The 14,463-nt window shown below is 42.3% G+C and overlaps 1 protein-coding gene across 2 annotated transcripts in view; it reads left to right on the top strand.

The window, feature by feature from the left end:
• Positions 1–3,034: 3,034 nt before the first annotated feature.
• The window catches only part of LOC110537653 (MAP/microtubule affinity-regulating kinase 4), a 49,405-nt gene continuing 37,976 nt past the window's right edge, over positions 3,035–14,463 (top strand). For both annotated transcript variants that reach the window (XM_021623861.2, XM_021623858.2), the window contains exons 1-3: positions 3,035–3,785; positions 10,250–10,447; positions 11,118–11,171. In XM_021623861.2, coding sequence (XP_021479536.2) covers positions 3,735–3,785; positions 10,250–10,447; positions 11,118–11,171 — 303 coding nt within the window. In that variant the 5' untranslated portion in view covers positions 3,035–3,734. The remainder of the gene's footprint in view (positions 3,786–10,249; positions 10,448–11,117; positions 11,172–14,463) is intronic.

The raw sequence follows: 14,463 nt of genomic DNA, 5'->3' as shown, positions 1-14,463 counted from the left end.
TACCGGTGCGCGCTAGTAGCGTTTCAATTGGTGACTTCACTCACTGACACCTTGAAGTAATTGTTTCCCTTGCTCTGCAAGTGCCTTTACTTTTGTGGAGCCATAGGTAACAATGCTTCATGGGAGGCAGATGTCGATGTTTTCAGAGGGCCCCTGGTTCAAGCCCAGGACAGAAGCAACACTGTTACATGTAAAATGGATTTTACCCCATTTTTCTCCCCAATTTCATATACCAATTGGTAGTTACGATCTTGTCTCATCGCTGCATCTCCACAACGGGCTCAGGAGAGGTGAAGGTCGAGACAGGCATCCTCCAAATCATGACCCGCCAATCCATACGGCTTCTTAACACACTGCTCGCTTAACCCGGAAGCCAGCCGCACCAATGTGTCGGAGGAAACATCGTTCGACTTATGCCCGAAGTCAGCTTGAAGGTGCCCGACCCACCACAAGGAGTTGCTAGAGGGTGATGAGCCAAGGAAAGCCTTCTGGTCAAACCCTCCCCTAATCCCAGATGGTGCTGGGCCAATTGTGTGCCGCCCTATGGGGCTACACAGCCGGCTTTGTGCCTTAGACTGCTACACCTCTCGGGAAGCAAACATAGATGGATTTTTTAAGAATAAACATTGTAAATGTCTCATTAAATCAGTAAATCTCAGAGTCAGTCAAGAGTAGCCAAGTAGTTCAGTTTTCTCTATTGGCCTCTATAGGAATTTTTCTCACATTCTTGAACACTGTGTAAACGTCTATAATCAACATTTTCAGACAACATGACAGAGATGACAGGTCACACAACAGACAGAGCCATTTGCACCACAAGCTATAGATCTGACATCACAATATGAAGGTCCTCCATGCCCATACAATCGTATTCATTTGGATCTAAAAGGGGTAATGTATCCTAGATCAGCACTCATACTCTAAGAAGCTTTGTGAATACATGCCCAGAAATGATGGGACAGCCAGTCAGAGGGTACTTGGTTCTCTGGCAGTAGAAAGTAAAAGCAACACACTGCTACCATCTGCTGGAAACTGTGAAGCACTACAGGCATGGGCACCTGATGGTTAGAGGAAGGCCCTGTTTGAATACATCCTTCCTTCCATCCTTTCGCCCTTCCTTGAAGTAATCACTGATCTAACAGCAATGGCTTATCACCAATCTAACATCAAGATTTCCACTATATTAATTCCACCAATTCACATAAGCTCAAGGGAGGAAGGGAGGAAGGATGCATGTTATGAGTATTTGAACAAGGCCCATACCTGAATAGGAAAGGATCCCAATCGTCCTATTGGTTGCACTAGCACCAATATCACCAAACTTATGGGTTAGTATATGCTGACTGATCATGTGCTGATAGACCAAGCTGCATTTTGAGATGGTTTATTCCCGAAATGGTACCCTATTCCCTATAGTTCACTACTTTTGACTCGAGCCTGGCATAGGGTCAGCCGCGGTGCAGCACCGCTGGATGGAGAGCAATTTAGGTTTAAGTGCCTTGCTCAAGGGCACAATGGCATTGGTTTGTACCTGGGATCAGATACCACAACCTGGCCTCAAGGCAATTTGTAGGATTTGGGATGTACATTTGTATCCCTTCATTTAGTATAATATGTTACCTTACGTTATGAATGGAATAGTGGTGGTAAAATATTATACAAAAACTTCTTACCCGATCTATCGTACAATATCATAATTTTGTTTATGTCTTAATTAAGAAAAGATGCAGTCCGGGATTTTAAGCACTTACAAATTCTTGTATGAATTGGAATTAGTAACATATCATAAGAATGGCAAAAAAACGTGCAGGAGGTAACATATGAAATGGATAAAGTGGTACACAATTGTGCACAATTTTCTATGACCTGTTTTGACTCGTGAGCACTACTTTCAAAACTACTGGCTGAAATTATACAAAATCACTGGAGCATCACTTTAAGTAACCAGTAATATATTTGTAATTTAACATAACATATCATACTAAATGGAGGGATACAAATGTACGCAACATATCCTATGTCTGTTTAATGTGGTCAGGCTGGACATCAGCACCCCTACCCCTATCAGTTCAATTCCCTTTTTTTTTTATCGCTGGCCCTTGGCTAGAACCAGCAACCTTCCGGCTGCTGTTGCCACCCTCCTTATTGACATAATACTTGTCCACATACAATATTACATACAGACATATTCCCATTCTGTGTCTTTGGTAGATTTGAGGGAGGGCACTTGAGTGATCAGTAACATAAGGTATAAACAACTGTAGAGTTACCAAATAAGGTAACTTCCCAAAACCCTGGTTGGAGGAATTTTGCAACTCTTTGACTGAGAGAGGGTTAACTGTTAGATCCTATCCTTCTCTGGGACAGCTGAACATGCCCCAACTGCACCCCCAGTCACCCCCCTAAATCACAACAATAAATATGGAATATTTAGCCTACTCAGTCAGTGCATGAGTGCACAAATTAAAATATCAACATTGCTCTTACATAGGCAGCTTGACTCTTATAATCGTGTACTTACACATTGTTCCATAGTCTACTCACAACTGTGATAGGCTTGATGGTATAACACATAAAATATGTTTTCTTTATATGATTTAGATGTGCAAACATTCAAATACCCTCACTTCTCAATTATACACTGTAAAACTATTGTTTAATATCAGGCTATAGGCCACACAAGGCTTCGTTCTGATTTGATCTGCAGCTACACAGTTGTAATTAGAATAGTTCAAGTCTACAATGCTGTCTGTCCAATTAACTAAACCTTTTTTGGAATAATTTATTCACATGAATCTTCATATCATAAGAAAATTAACCAGGCTACGGATTTCATTCGATTTTGACATATATTGATATTTCTGTAGCCTACAAGAATCCCAATTTGTGCACCAGCTCTGGAGTGCTGTCTTTGGATGGGAGAAGACTGTAAAAATTGATGGGTGAATTGGAAAGCGTGGCGGTGTGAGTTGTTTGTTTATCTATCTAAATACGGATTTAGGCTATAGCTAACCACTACTGTGTATAAGAAATATTGAAAATGCGTCACTGATTTAAACACAGACTTTCCATCTTCCGTTTTTGGCTAGGTTTCTTTTACGCTCAACTTTACGCTCGTAGGTGCGTTTTCGGTCGGTGGATGTGTCAGTCAGCGTCTCTGACGCGAGAAGTGGCGCATCGCAGCCATCAGGGTTATGAACAATTCGGTGTTTTTCATGCAAGATACCCTCTGTTTTCCCGCGGATTAATGCAATCGTCGTCGGTTGCATGCAGCAAAGCGATGGGGAATTGATAGATTAAACAGTAGCCTATTATTATGATAAACAGAGACGCTCATCCCAAAGCCGTATATTTGTTTTATATGCCGAAATGAGGCAGGGGGCGGAAAGTCGCCGCAGAAACAGTGGGTTTTGGCCAAACATCACACAGTTTCAGTCCATAATTGACGTTAAATCGTGGGTTTGCGTTGCTTTTGGTGCAAAATTACCGAATTGAGCGAATTTTGCCAGAGAAATGCAGCTTGCTTGAAGACACCCCAGATATCGGTTGGCTACTGCTGCCATGACAGGTAGAGGTCTCCTCTCGACTACGGCGTCGCCGGTTGGAGAATAAACAGGTTGATTGGGACGTGATCTCAGCTGCGGAACTGCCAATGTCGGATGTTATTATTAGTGGAGCCTGATCCTGTAAATATAAACGCAAACATACAGTAATTCGGGAAAAACTCAGGGAAAATGTCTTCTCGTTCTGCATTACCGTCTGGAAACGACAGGAGCACGGACCATGTAAGTGCAATAATTATCCCCATAATTTGAGTGTCAATGCAGAAATTATACATCCTATGTAGAGTATAGAAATATGGTTCATAACATGGGGCTTTGCATTCACCATATTTATTTGTAATGCATAGGCCTAATTATTATATGGTGTGCATTTTGGTTGTTAAAAAAAGAGCCTGGGTATGAGAGTGGGTGGAAATTTAGCATAGCAGATTATCTCAAAATGGGCCGTATCCTTATAACGTCTAAACAGCAAAATAGCTGATGGCTGTAGGGAAACAGCCCGGGATGAATCCATCCACATACGGTAACACTCCGTGGATATGCGCAGAAGCTCATACTAAGAACCGTCACCTCTTATTATAGCTGTATATATAGTGATGTCACTTATTGCCCATGTATTCCCCTTGTGTGGTGAAACCTCGTTATGCCTGGCATACTGTCGCACCTACAACCATTCGGAATAATAAAAACGAGAAAAGTCTTTAAGATAACTGTTTTCGATTATTGCATACAATGTTGTGCAAAACGCTATCCATTGCTGGGTATAGCGGCGTACTATCCAGGGCTATGGGTGTAACAGCGGAGCGCCATCTGCTAGGCTACAGCTTCCACTAGCCAGTAGCAGTAGGGCCTGCACAAGCAACAATGGATATGTACAGTGTGTGTGTGTGTGTGTGTGTGAGTGTGTGTACAGTATTTTTGTATCTCCATCTATCTATGAAGGCCTATCTAATATGCATAGCCTAATATGCACTTTGGGGGTTTCTCTTTAGATGTGATTCCATAAATACTGATTTCACTGCTGAAATTATGTGTGTTTATTGAGGACCTGTCTGATGAAGCAATCTGTTATTATTCCCAGGCCCAAATCTTTGTGTGGAGACCATGACCGCATTACAAATGGCACCGTATTCACCATATAGTGCACTACTTTTGACCAGAGCCAAATGGGCTTCTTCACGATATATACTGAACAAAAATATAAATGCAATATGCAACAATTTCAATGATTTTACTGAGTTGCAGGTCACATAAGGAAATAAATCAATTGAAATACATAAATTAGGCCCTAATCTATGGATTTCAGATGACTGAGCAGGGGTGCAGTACCCATGGCTGCGCCCCTGCTGAGAATGAGTTTTTCTCCACAAAAGGGCTTTATTACAGACAGAAATACTTCTCAGTTTCATCAGTTGTATGGTTGGCTGGTCTCAGACTATCCCTCAGCTGAAGAAGCCCGATTTGGAGGTCCTGGGCTGGCATGGTTACACGTGGTCTGGGTTGTGAGGCCGGTTGGACGTACTGCCAAATTCGCTAAAATTATGCTGGAGGTGGCTTATGGTAGAGAAATTAACATTACATTTTCTGGCAACAGCTCTGGTGGACATTCCTGCAGTCAGCATGCCAATTGCACGCTCCCTCAAAATTTGAGACATCTGTGGCATTGTGCTTTGTTACAAAACTGCACATTTTAGAGTGGCCTTTTATTGTCCCCAGCACAAGGTGCACCTGTGTAATGATCATGCTGTTTAACCAGCTACTTGATATGCCACACCTGCCAGGTGGTTGGATTATCTTGGCAAAGGAGAAATGCTCATTAACAGGGATGTAAAAAAAAAATGTGTGTACAACATTTGAGAGAGAGAAGCTTTTTGTGCAAATGGAAAACTTCTGAGATCTTTTATTTCAGCTCATGAAACATGGGACCAACACTTTACATGTTGCGTTTATATTTTTGTTCAGTATAGTTAACAACTTTTGACCAGAGTTTCCCTATTCCAAAGTAGTGCACTTTAAAGGGAATATTGTGCCAGTTGGGGCACACTCCATGTCCCCTCTTCCTCTACTCTCACCAATCACCACCCCTCTCATGCCTTGATGACAACCAGCGACTCCTGGAATGTTTTTCCAACTGTCTTGAAGGAGTTCCCACATATGCTGAGCACTTGTTGGCTGCTTTTCCTTCACTCTGCGGTCAAACTCATCCCAAACCATCAGGTTGAGAGAATGCCAAGAATGTGCAAAGCTGTCATCAAGGCAAAGGGTGGCTACTTTGAAGAATCTGAAATATAAAATATAACACTTTTTTTTGGTTACTACATGATTTCACGTGTTATTTCACAGTTTGGATCTCTGCACTATTATTCTACAATGTAGAAAATAGTAAAAATAAAGAAAAACCCTGGCATGAGTAGGTGTCTCCAAACTTTTGACTGGTACCGTACATCATAGACATTTTAAATATAACAAAACTGTTTTAAAAGAGTATCTTTATTAACCTCTACAGGATCTCTGGGTCCCCCGCGGTATGGTTGAGCTAACGTAGGTTAATGTGATAAGTATGAGGTTGTAAGTAACAAGAAAATTTCCCAGGACATAGACATATCTGATATTGGTAGAAAGCTTACATTCTTGTTAATCTAACCGCATTGTCCAATTTACCATGCTATTGTTTGAGGAGAGTGCACAGTTATGAACTTGAATATGTATTAATTAACCAATTAGGCACATTTTGGCAGTCTTGATACAACATTTGAACAGAAATGCAATGGTTCATTGGATCAAGTAAAACTGTGCACATACATTGCTGCCATCTAGTGGCCAAAATCTAAATTGCTCCTGGGCTGGAATAATACATAATGGCCTTTCTCTTGCATTTCAAAGATGATGGTACAAAAAAAAACACGTTTTTTTCTTTGTATTATCTTTTACCAGATCTAATGTGTTATTCTCCTACATTTATTTCACATTTCCACAAACTTCAAAGTGTTTCCTCTCAAATGGTATCAATAATATGCATATCCTTGCTTCAGGTCTTGAGCTACAGGCAGTTAGATTTGTTTATGCCATTTTAGGCAAAAACATTTTTAAAAGGGGTGGATCCTTAAGATTTAATTATGAAATTATTAAAAATATTAATAACTGTCCACCCATGAGGCCACTAGAGGGCGATTTGGTGATTTGACTGCAGGGAAGGACGACGGTGGGCCAGGCCAGGGTTGGACGGTGAACTGTGTACCAATAGTAAACCTCATGGTAACACTTTACTTAAAGTATCCCATTATAATGCTTATCATGAGCACGTACAACCCCTTTATAATGTCTTAGAATCATCTCGTAATGATCCTGACTCAACAACAGCCAGTTGAGTCAAGTTCACATTCATAGTCATCTCACCATAGAGAGTTTTTAGGCATTGAAGGTGGGAATGTACAAATGTATACATATACAGTGCATTCTGAAACCCCTTGACCTTTTCCACATTTTGTTACGTTACAGCTGTAATCTAAAATTGATTAAAAAAACACATCCTTAGCAATTTACACACAATACCCCATAATGACAAAGTGAAAACTGGTATTTTTACATTTTTGCAAATTTGTAAAAAAAAACAATAACAGAAATACCTTTACTTAAGTATTCAGACCCTTTGCTATGAGACTTGGAATTGAGCTCAGGTGCATCCAGTTTCCATTGATCATCCTTGAGATGTTTCTACAACTTGATTGGAATTCTCCTGTGGTAAATTACTTTAATTGGACATGATTTTGAAAGGCACTACCCTGTCTACTTAAGGTCCCACAGTTGACAGTGCATGTCAGAGCAAAAACCAAGCCATGGGTTCGAAGGAGCACGGAGACAGGATTGTGTCGAGGCAACGATCTGGGGAAAGCTACCAAAACATTTCTGCAGCATTGAAGGTCCCCAAGAACACAGTGGCCTCCATCATTCATAAATGGAAGAAGTTTGGAAACACCAAGAGTCTTTCTAGAGCTGGTCATCTGGCCAAGGTGAGCAATCGGGGGAGTTGAGCCCGATGGTCACTCAGATAGAGCTCTAGATTTCCTCTGTGGAGATGGGAGAACCTTCCAGAAGGACAACCATCTCTGCAGCACTCCATCAATCAGGCCTTTATGGTATGGCCAGACGGAATTTATGGCCAGACGGAAGCCACTCCTCAGTAAAAGGCACATGACAGCCCACTTGGAGTTTGCCAAAAGGCACCTAAAGACTCTCAGACCATGAGAAACAAGATTCTCTGGTCTGATGAAACCAATATTGAACTATTTTGCCTGAATGCCAAGCGTCACGTCTAGAGGAAACCTGGCACCATCCCTACGTTGAAGCATGGTGATGGCAGAATCATGCTGTGGAGATGTTTTTCAGCTGAAGGGACTGGGAGACTAGTCAGGACTGAGGAAAAGATGAACGGAACAAAATACAGAGAGATCCTTGATGAAAACCTGCTCCAGAGCTCTCAGGACCTCAGACTGGGGTGAAGGTTCAAAAACCCCAAGCACATAGCCAAGACAATGCAGGAGTGGCTTCGGGACAAGTCTCTGAATGTTCTTGATTGGCCCAGCCAGAGCCCGGACTTGAACCTGATCGAACATCTCTGGAGAGACCTGAAATTAGCTGTGCAGCAACACTCCCCATCCAATCTGACAGAGCTTGAGAGGATCTGCAGAGAAGAATGGGAGAAACTCCCCAAATACAGGTATGGCAAGCTTGTTGCATCATCCCCAAGAAGACTCAAGGCTGTAATCACTGCTACAGGTGCTTCAACAAAGTACTGAGTAAAGGGTCTGAATACTTATGTAGATGTCATATTTCAGATTTTTTTGTTTAGAAATTTGCTAAAATGTCCAAAAACCTGTTTTTGCTTTGTCATTATAAGGCTGTAACCTAACAAAATGTGGAAACAGTCAAGGAGTCTGAATACTTTCCGATGGCACTGTACATCAGTCCGAAATCAACAAGAAGATTAACTCTAAAGTTCCTCATCCTGTGTGCATCCAGTACATAGTCTCCTCCTCATTTTATCTTTCCTTGATTCCTTGCTTTCTCTCGCCTCACTTCCTCAAACCGCATTGGAGGATAAGATCCAAGGTCCCTCCCCTCTGATCTTCTCTTCCAATGTGTTTTGAGAAGGAGGCGATGAGAGAGGGCACGAGAAATAAAGGAAAACATGTTGGGAAAGATACTCTGTACTCAAGACCAGCCAGGGACCACTGTCTGCTTATGCTTTCTTTCTCTCTCTCTCTCTCTCTCTCTCTCTCTCTCTCCCTGCCTCTCTCTCTGTTTCTCTCGCTCTCTTTGTTTTTCTCTCAGTCCTTTCTCTGGTATCTGTTTCCCTCTGCTTTGGGCCCTGCTTCTGTTTGGTCACATGACAAGGAGCTGCATCCTACTAAAACACATGTATCTATGTTCCTGTAAAAAACACATAGTTTAAAAAAAATCTTACGCTTTGCTGCCTACCTAACTTAAAATTAGCCATAACTCAAGCTTTGGACTGAATCTTCACAGCACCTAGGTCGAAAGCTATTGGGTTCTGGGATGGAGCACCTACCAGCATGCCATGCATACCAGACCTGGGTTCAAATTCTATTTGAAATTATTTAAAATACTTTAGCTGTGCTTGATTGAGCTTACCTCTTGCAATGGAACCAATAGAAAACTGCAAACCCTCCCGAAATGGCACTCGACACAGTCTAAAGCAAACACTCAAACCCTGGTTTTATGAAAACTAGCTCAGTAGTTGTAGGGCTCATGTGACTAGTCACCTCATACACTTGTACCTTTGTCCCAGTTATCAGAGAGATCAGACAAGATATTCTATGAATAGTAGTATTTGTCATGACATATTCATATGTTCACCTGGAAATGAATGATCTCATGAATTTCTATACACTAAGCTATACCAGGGCCATGATCAGTAGACAAACGGTGTGTAACATTCCACAACATTATGCCCCGTTGAACGCAACCCAGGCATGACGATGTCCAAATCAACGATAATATTACAAATTTGAAAACAATTTCAGTGAAGAACTATGGTGTACCAGCAGTCCAGGGTGTTGCTTTCAGGCACTTAACCCCCTGCCTATGAGCAAATAGATCTAGGGAAAACACTGATGTGACATTATCTTAGTTAGATAAGTTCACTCTCAGTAATTTCCTGCCATATTAGAGAGCCAGAGCCACCATGCTATAATGGCAGACCAGTCCAGTAGTGTACAGTGGTACCTTAAACACTACCATGCCGAGCTGAGCCAAGCCAAACTGTACTGGCCTGGTTACACATCCACCATAGTTAGTGCTGAAACCGTGCTGGAAGGGGCCATATGAAAACAAAATTCCTTTAATCCGAGCCAGCTCAGTAGTGTGGTTCAGGTCAGCAGTTGGTACAGTAGTGTAAAATAGCAATTGGTCTCTGAGTTTGTCTTGTATCATTTCACCCCACTAGGCTGAGCCAAGCTATACTGGGCTGGCCTTGTTATGCATCTACCATAGTTGGAGAAACCGTACTGGAGATGGAAATGTGAAAATAAAATATCAGAGCGTGCTAAGTATGGTTTGGGTGGAACCCTATTTTGAAAAGGGTCTTGGAGTTCCCAGGCTTTGCATGGTAGTGGTAATGGGGGCGCTGGTGGTGACCCCCTCTCCCCTCTCTCCTCTCCCCCCAGCATGTGTCTCTAGCCGCCAGTCGCTCAGACAAGGGCACTAGCCTGTCCAGCCGCTCACTGGGCGCCCGCTGCAGGAACTCCATCGCCTCCTGCTCTGACGAGACTCCGCACATCGGCAACTACCGCCTGCTTAAGACCATCGGCAAGGGCAACTTCGCCAAGGTCAAGCTGGCCCGCCATATCCTGACGGGCAAGGAGGTGAGGCTGGGGCATGGGGAGGGTGGCGGGTGGGGGGTTGTTGGGTAAGGGATATGATGCAGAGGAAGGGTAGTGGTCTTAGAAAGCAGAAATATGATGCAATAGTGTCCATTTCCATGGTAGTGTGTTAGAGCATGGATGAATGCATGGGGCCCAATCCCAAATTGACTCCTAGACCTAGTGCATAGGGTGTAAAGTCTAGGGGTTGATTTGGTATTGGTCTGTTTTAATGATTGGGTTGGAATATAGGGTAGAGAGATGAGACTTGGGTAGGGATAGGGGTAGAGTGAGTGGTGGGGGTAGGAAGTGGATGGAGGGGGATCTGTAGTTGTGGTTCTTCTTTATTCAGATGGTTCCCCATTATCTTTGGCCTAAGCAACCCCTTGTCTTCCTGGGGTCAATGATTAGAGTATAGATGGGTGCAATGCTAAAATAGAGGGTTGGGAGGAATAGGGATAGGTTTGACTGGAATGGGGAACTAAAGAAGTGGGACATTGGTTCTGGGGCGTCTGGCCATGGATAGGAAAATAATGAATGTGAATAGGGATATTAATCTTCATTACTTGAAGCTTGTTGGAGAAAGCTATGTTGTACTACTGGGTTGTTTTCATCTTCTCATTGTGCTTTTTTTGTAAAATGTTGTAAAAAGTTATCCTCATGTCTCCTCCAGGTTGCAATAAAAATAATTGACAAAACTCAGTTGAATCCAACCAGCCTACAAAAGGTGAGTCTTGGCAATTTACTTTAAAAAAAATCAATCTGTGTTTCATCAGTCACAGTGGACACGACCTTAATAAACGCTTAATGAACACTTAATAAATGCATAATAAATGCCCTCCTTACCCCAACACACTATCACAGATTAATGTGAAATAGACACAAATGACTGATTTGAAATTTGTGACAGGCACAGAAAAAAGTCCACATTTTAGTGTGTATTACATGCTTTTCATCACAACGCATTTTGTGTGTATTACATGATTTTCTTTCTTCATAACACATTCATGTACATTACACAAATTCATTTTTTAAAATGTTAGCTAGGCTAGCTAGGTGGCTAACGTTAGCTTGGCTAGGGGTTAAGGTTGGGGTTAGAGGTTAAGGTTAGGTTTAGGCGTTAGGGGTTAATGTTAGGGCTAGATAACATACTAGCTAAGTAGTTAAAGGGCTAGGTTTAGGAGTTAGTTTAAAGGGTTATGGTTAGGGGAAGGGTTAGCTAACATACTAAGTGGTTGAAAATTAGCTCAAAAGTAATAATGAGTTGCAAAGTAGCTAATTTGTTCAAATTCTAAAGTTATCCAGATTCGAACACACAGCCTTTGGGTTGCTAAATGTTCACGTTATATGCCCACCCATCCTTCCCGACCAACCTCTCTCCTACCAGGACCCCTACAAATCAGCCGGGCTAGACAATCTGGACCCTATCGTTCTAAAATGATCTGCTGAAATTGTTGCAACCCCTATCACTAGCCTGTTCAACCTCTCTTTCGTATCGTCTGAGATTCCCAAAGATTGGAAAGCTGCCACAGTCATGACACTCTAGACCCAAACTGCTATAGACCTATATCTATCCTACCCTACCTTTCTAAGGTCTTCAAAAGCCAAGTTAACAAACAGATTACCGACCATTTCGAATCCCACCGTACCTTCTCCGCTATGCAATCTTGTTTCAGAGATGGTCATGGCTGCACCTCAGTCACGCTCAAAGTCCTAAACGATATCATAACCGCCATCGATAAGAGACATTACTGTGCAGCCATATTCATTGACCTGGACAAGGCTTTCGACTCTGTCAATTACCACATTTTTATCGGCAGACTCAACAGCCTTGGTTTCTCAAATGATTGCCTTGCCTGGTTCACCAACTACTTCTCTGATAGAGTTCAGTGTGTCAAATCGGCCGACTCTCTTCTCTGTATACATCAATGATGTCGCTCTTGCTGCTGGTGATTCTCTGATCCACCTCTATGCAGACGACACCATTCTGTATACCTCTGGCCCTTCTTTGGACACTGTGCTAACTAACCTCCAGACGAGCATTCAATGCCATACAACTCTCCTCCCGTGGCCTCCAACTGCTCTTTAATGCAAGTAAAACTAAATGCATGCTCTCCAACCGATCGCTGCCCGCACCTGCCCGCCCGTCCAGCATCACTACTCTGGACGGTTCTGACAACTACAAATACCTAGGTGTCTGGTTAGACTGTAAACTCTCCTTCCAGACTCACATTAAGCATCTCCAATCCAAAATTAAATCTTGAATCTTCCTACTTTGCAAAAAAGCATCCTTCACTCATGCTGCCAATCATACCCTTGTAAAACTGACCATCCTACCAATCCTCAACTTCGGCGATGTCATTTACAAAATGGACTCCACCACTCTACTCAACAAATTGGATGCAGTCTATCACAGGGCCATCCATTTTGTCACCAAAGCCCCATATACTATCCACCACTGCGACCTGTACTCTCTCGTTTGCTGGCCCTCGCTTCATACTGGTCGCCAAACCCACTGGCTCCACGTCATCTACAAGTCTCTGCTAGGTAAAGCCCCACCTTATCTCAGTTCACTGGTCACCATAGCAGCACCCACCCCTAGCACCCGCTCCAGCAGGTATATCTCACTGGTTACCCCCAAAGCCAATTCTTCCTTTGGCCGCCTTTCCTTCCAGTTCTCTGCTGCCAATGACTAAAAGGAGCTGCAAAAATCACTGAAGCTGGAGACTCATATCTCCCTCACTAGCTTTAAGCACCAGCTGTCAGAGCAGCTCACAGATCACTGCACCTGTACATAGCCCATCTGTAAATAGCCCATCCAACTACCTCATCCCCATACTGTATTTATTTATTTATCTTGCTCCTTTGCATTGTTCATATATACATATATATATATATATATACACTGCTCAAAAAAATAAAGGGAACACTTAAACAACACAATGTAACTCCAAGTCAATCACAGTTCTGTGAAACAATATTGCACGCCCAATTTTTCAGTTTTTGATTTGTTAAAAAAGTTTGAAATATCCAATAAATGTCATTCCACTTCATGATTGTGTCCCACTTGTTGTTGATTCTTCACAAAAAAAATACAGTTTTATATCTTTATGTTTGAAGCCTGAAATGTGGCAAAAGGTCGCAAAGTTCAAGGGGGCCGAATACTTTCGCAAGGCATTGTATACAGTGCATTCGGAAAGTATTCAGACCCTTTGACTTTTTCCACATTTTGTTAGCTAACAGCCATATTCTAAAATGGATTAAATCATTTTTCCCCCTCATCAATCTCCACACAATACCCCATAATGACAAAGCAAAAACTGGTTTGTAGAAATGTTTGCACATTTAAAACATTTTGGGAAACAAGATGCACCTGAGATAAATATCAAGTCTCATAGAAAAGGGTCTGAATACTTATGTAAATAAGATATATAAGTTGGAATTTTTTTTTTAAATTAGCAAACATTTAAATATAAAACTGTTTTCACTTTGCCATTATGGGGTATTGTGTGTAGATTGAAGAGGATTTGTATCTATTTAATCAATTTCAGAATAAGGCTGTAACGTAACAACATTTGTAAAAGTAAAGGGGTCTGAATACTTTTTCTGCACATGGTAACATTGACTCATAACCCCCCTCATGCATTAGTCAGAGGCCCGGGCTGCTCTGTAGATGGGCTCAGAGCATGTATATGCTCTCTCTCTCTCTCTCTCTCTCTCTGTCTCTCTCTCTCTCTCTCTCTGTCTCTCTCTCTCTCTCTCTCTCTCTCTCTCTCTCTCTCTCTCTCTCTCTCTCTCTCCCCCCCCCCCCCCCCCCTCCTGGCTCTGTGGCGTCACACATGCCGGGGGGCATGAAGTGAACAGACCGGAAAGAGCCAATCAAGGATGAAGTAATTGTTCATAATGGTGCTGTGTGTATGTACAGTATGTGGGGAAGATAGTGCTGGACTGGGAGAACGTCTGTTACGTTCAGCTTCACATCATGATTTTGCTTGACTATGGGACCATCTCATACAGTA

Source organism: Oncorhynchus mykiss, chromosome 12 (assembly GCF_013265735.2).
Source record: "Oncorhynchus mykiss isolate Arlee chromosome 12, USDA_OmykA_1.1, whole genome shotgun sequence".
Taxonomy (NCBI): domain Eukaryota; kingdom Metazoa; phylum Chordata; class Actinopteri; order Salmoniformes; family Salmonidae; genus Oncorhynchus; species Oncorhynchus mykiss.
Note: the sequence above shows the minus strand (reverse complement) of the source record. Positions and strands in the feature narration are given on the sequence as shown.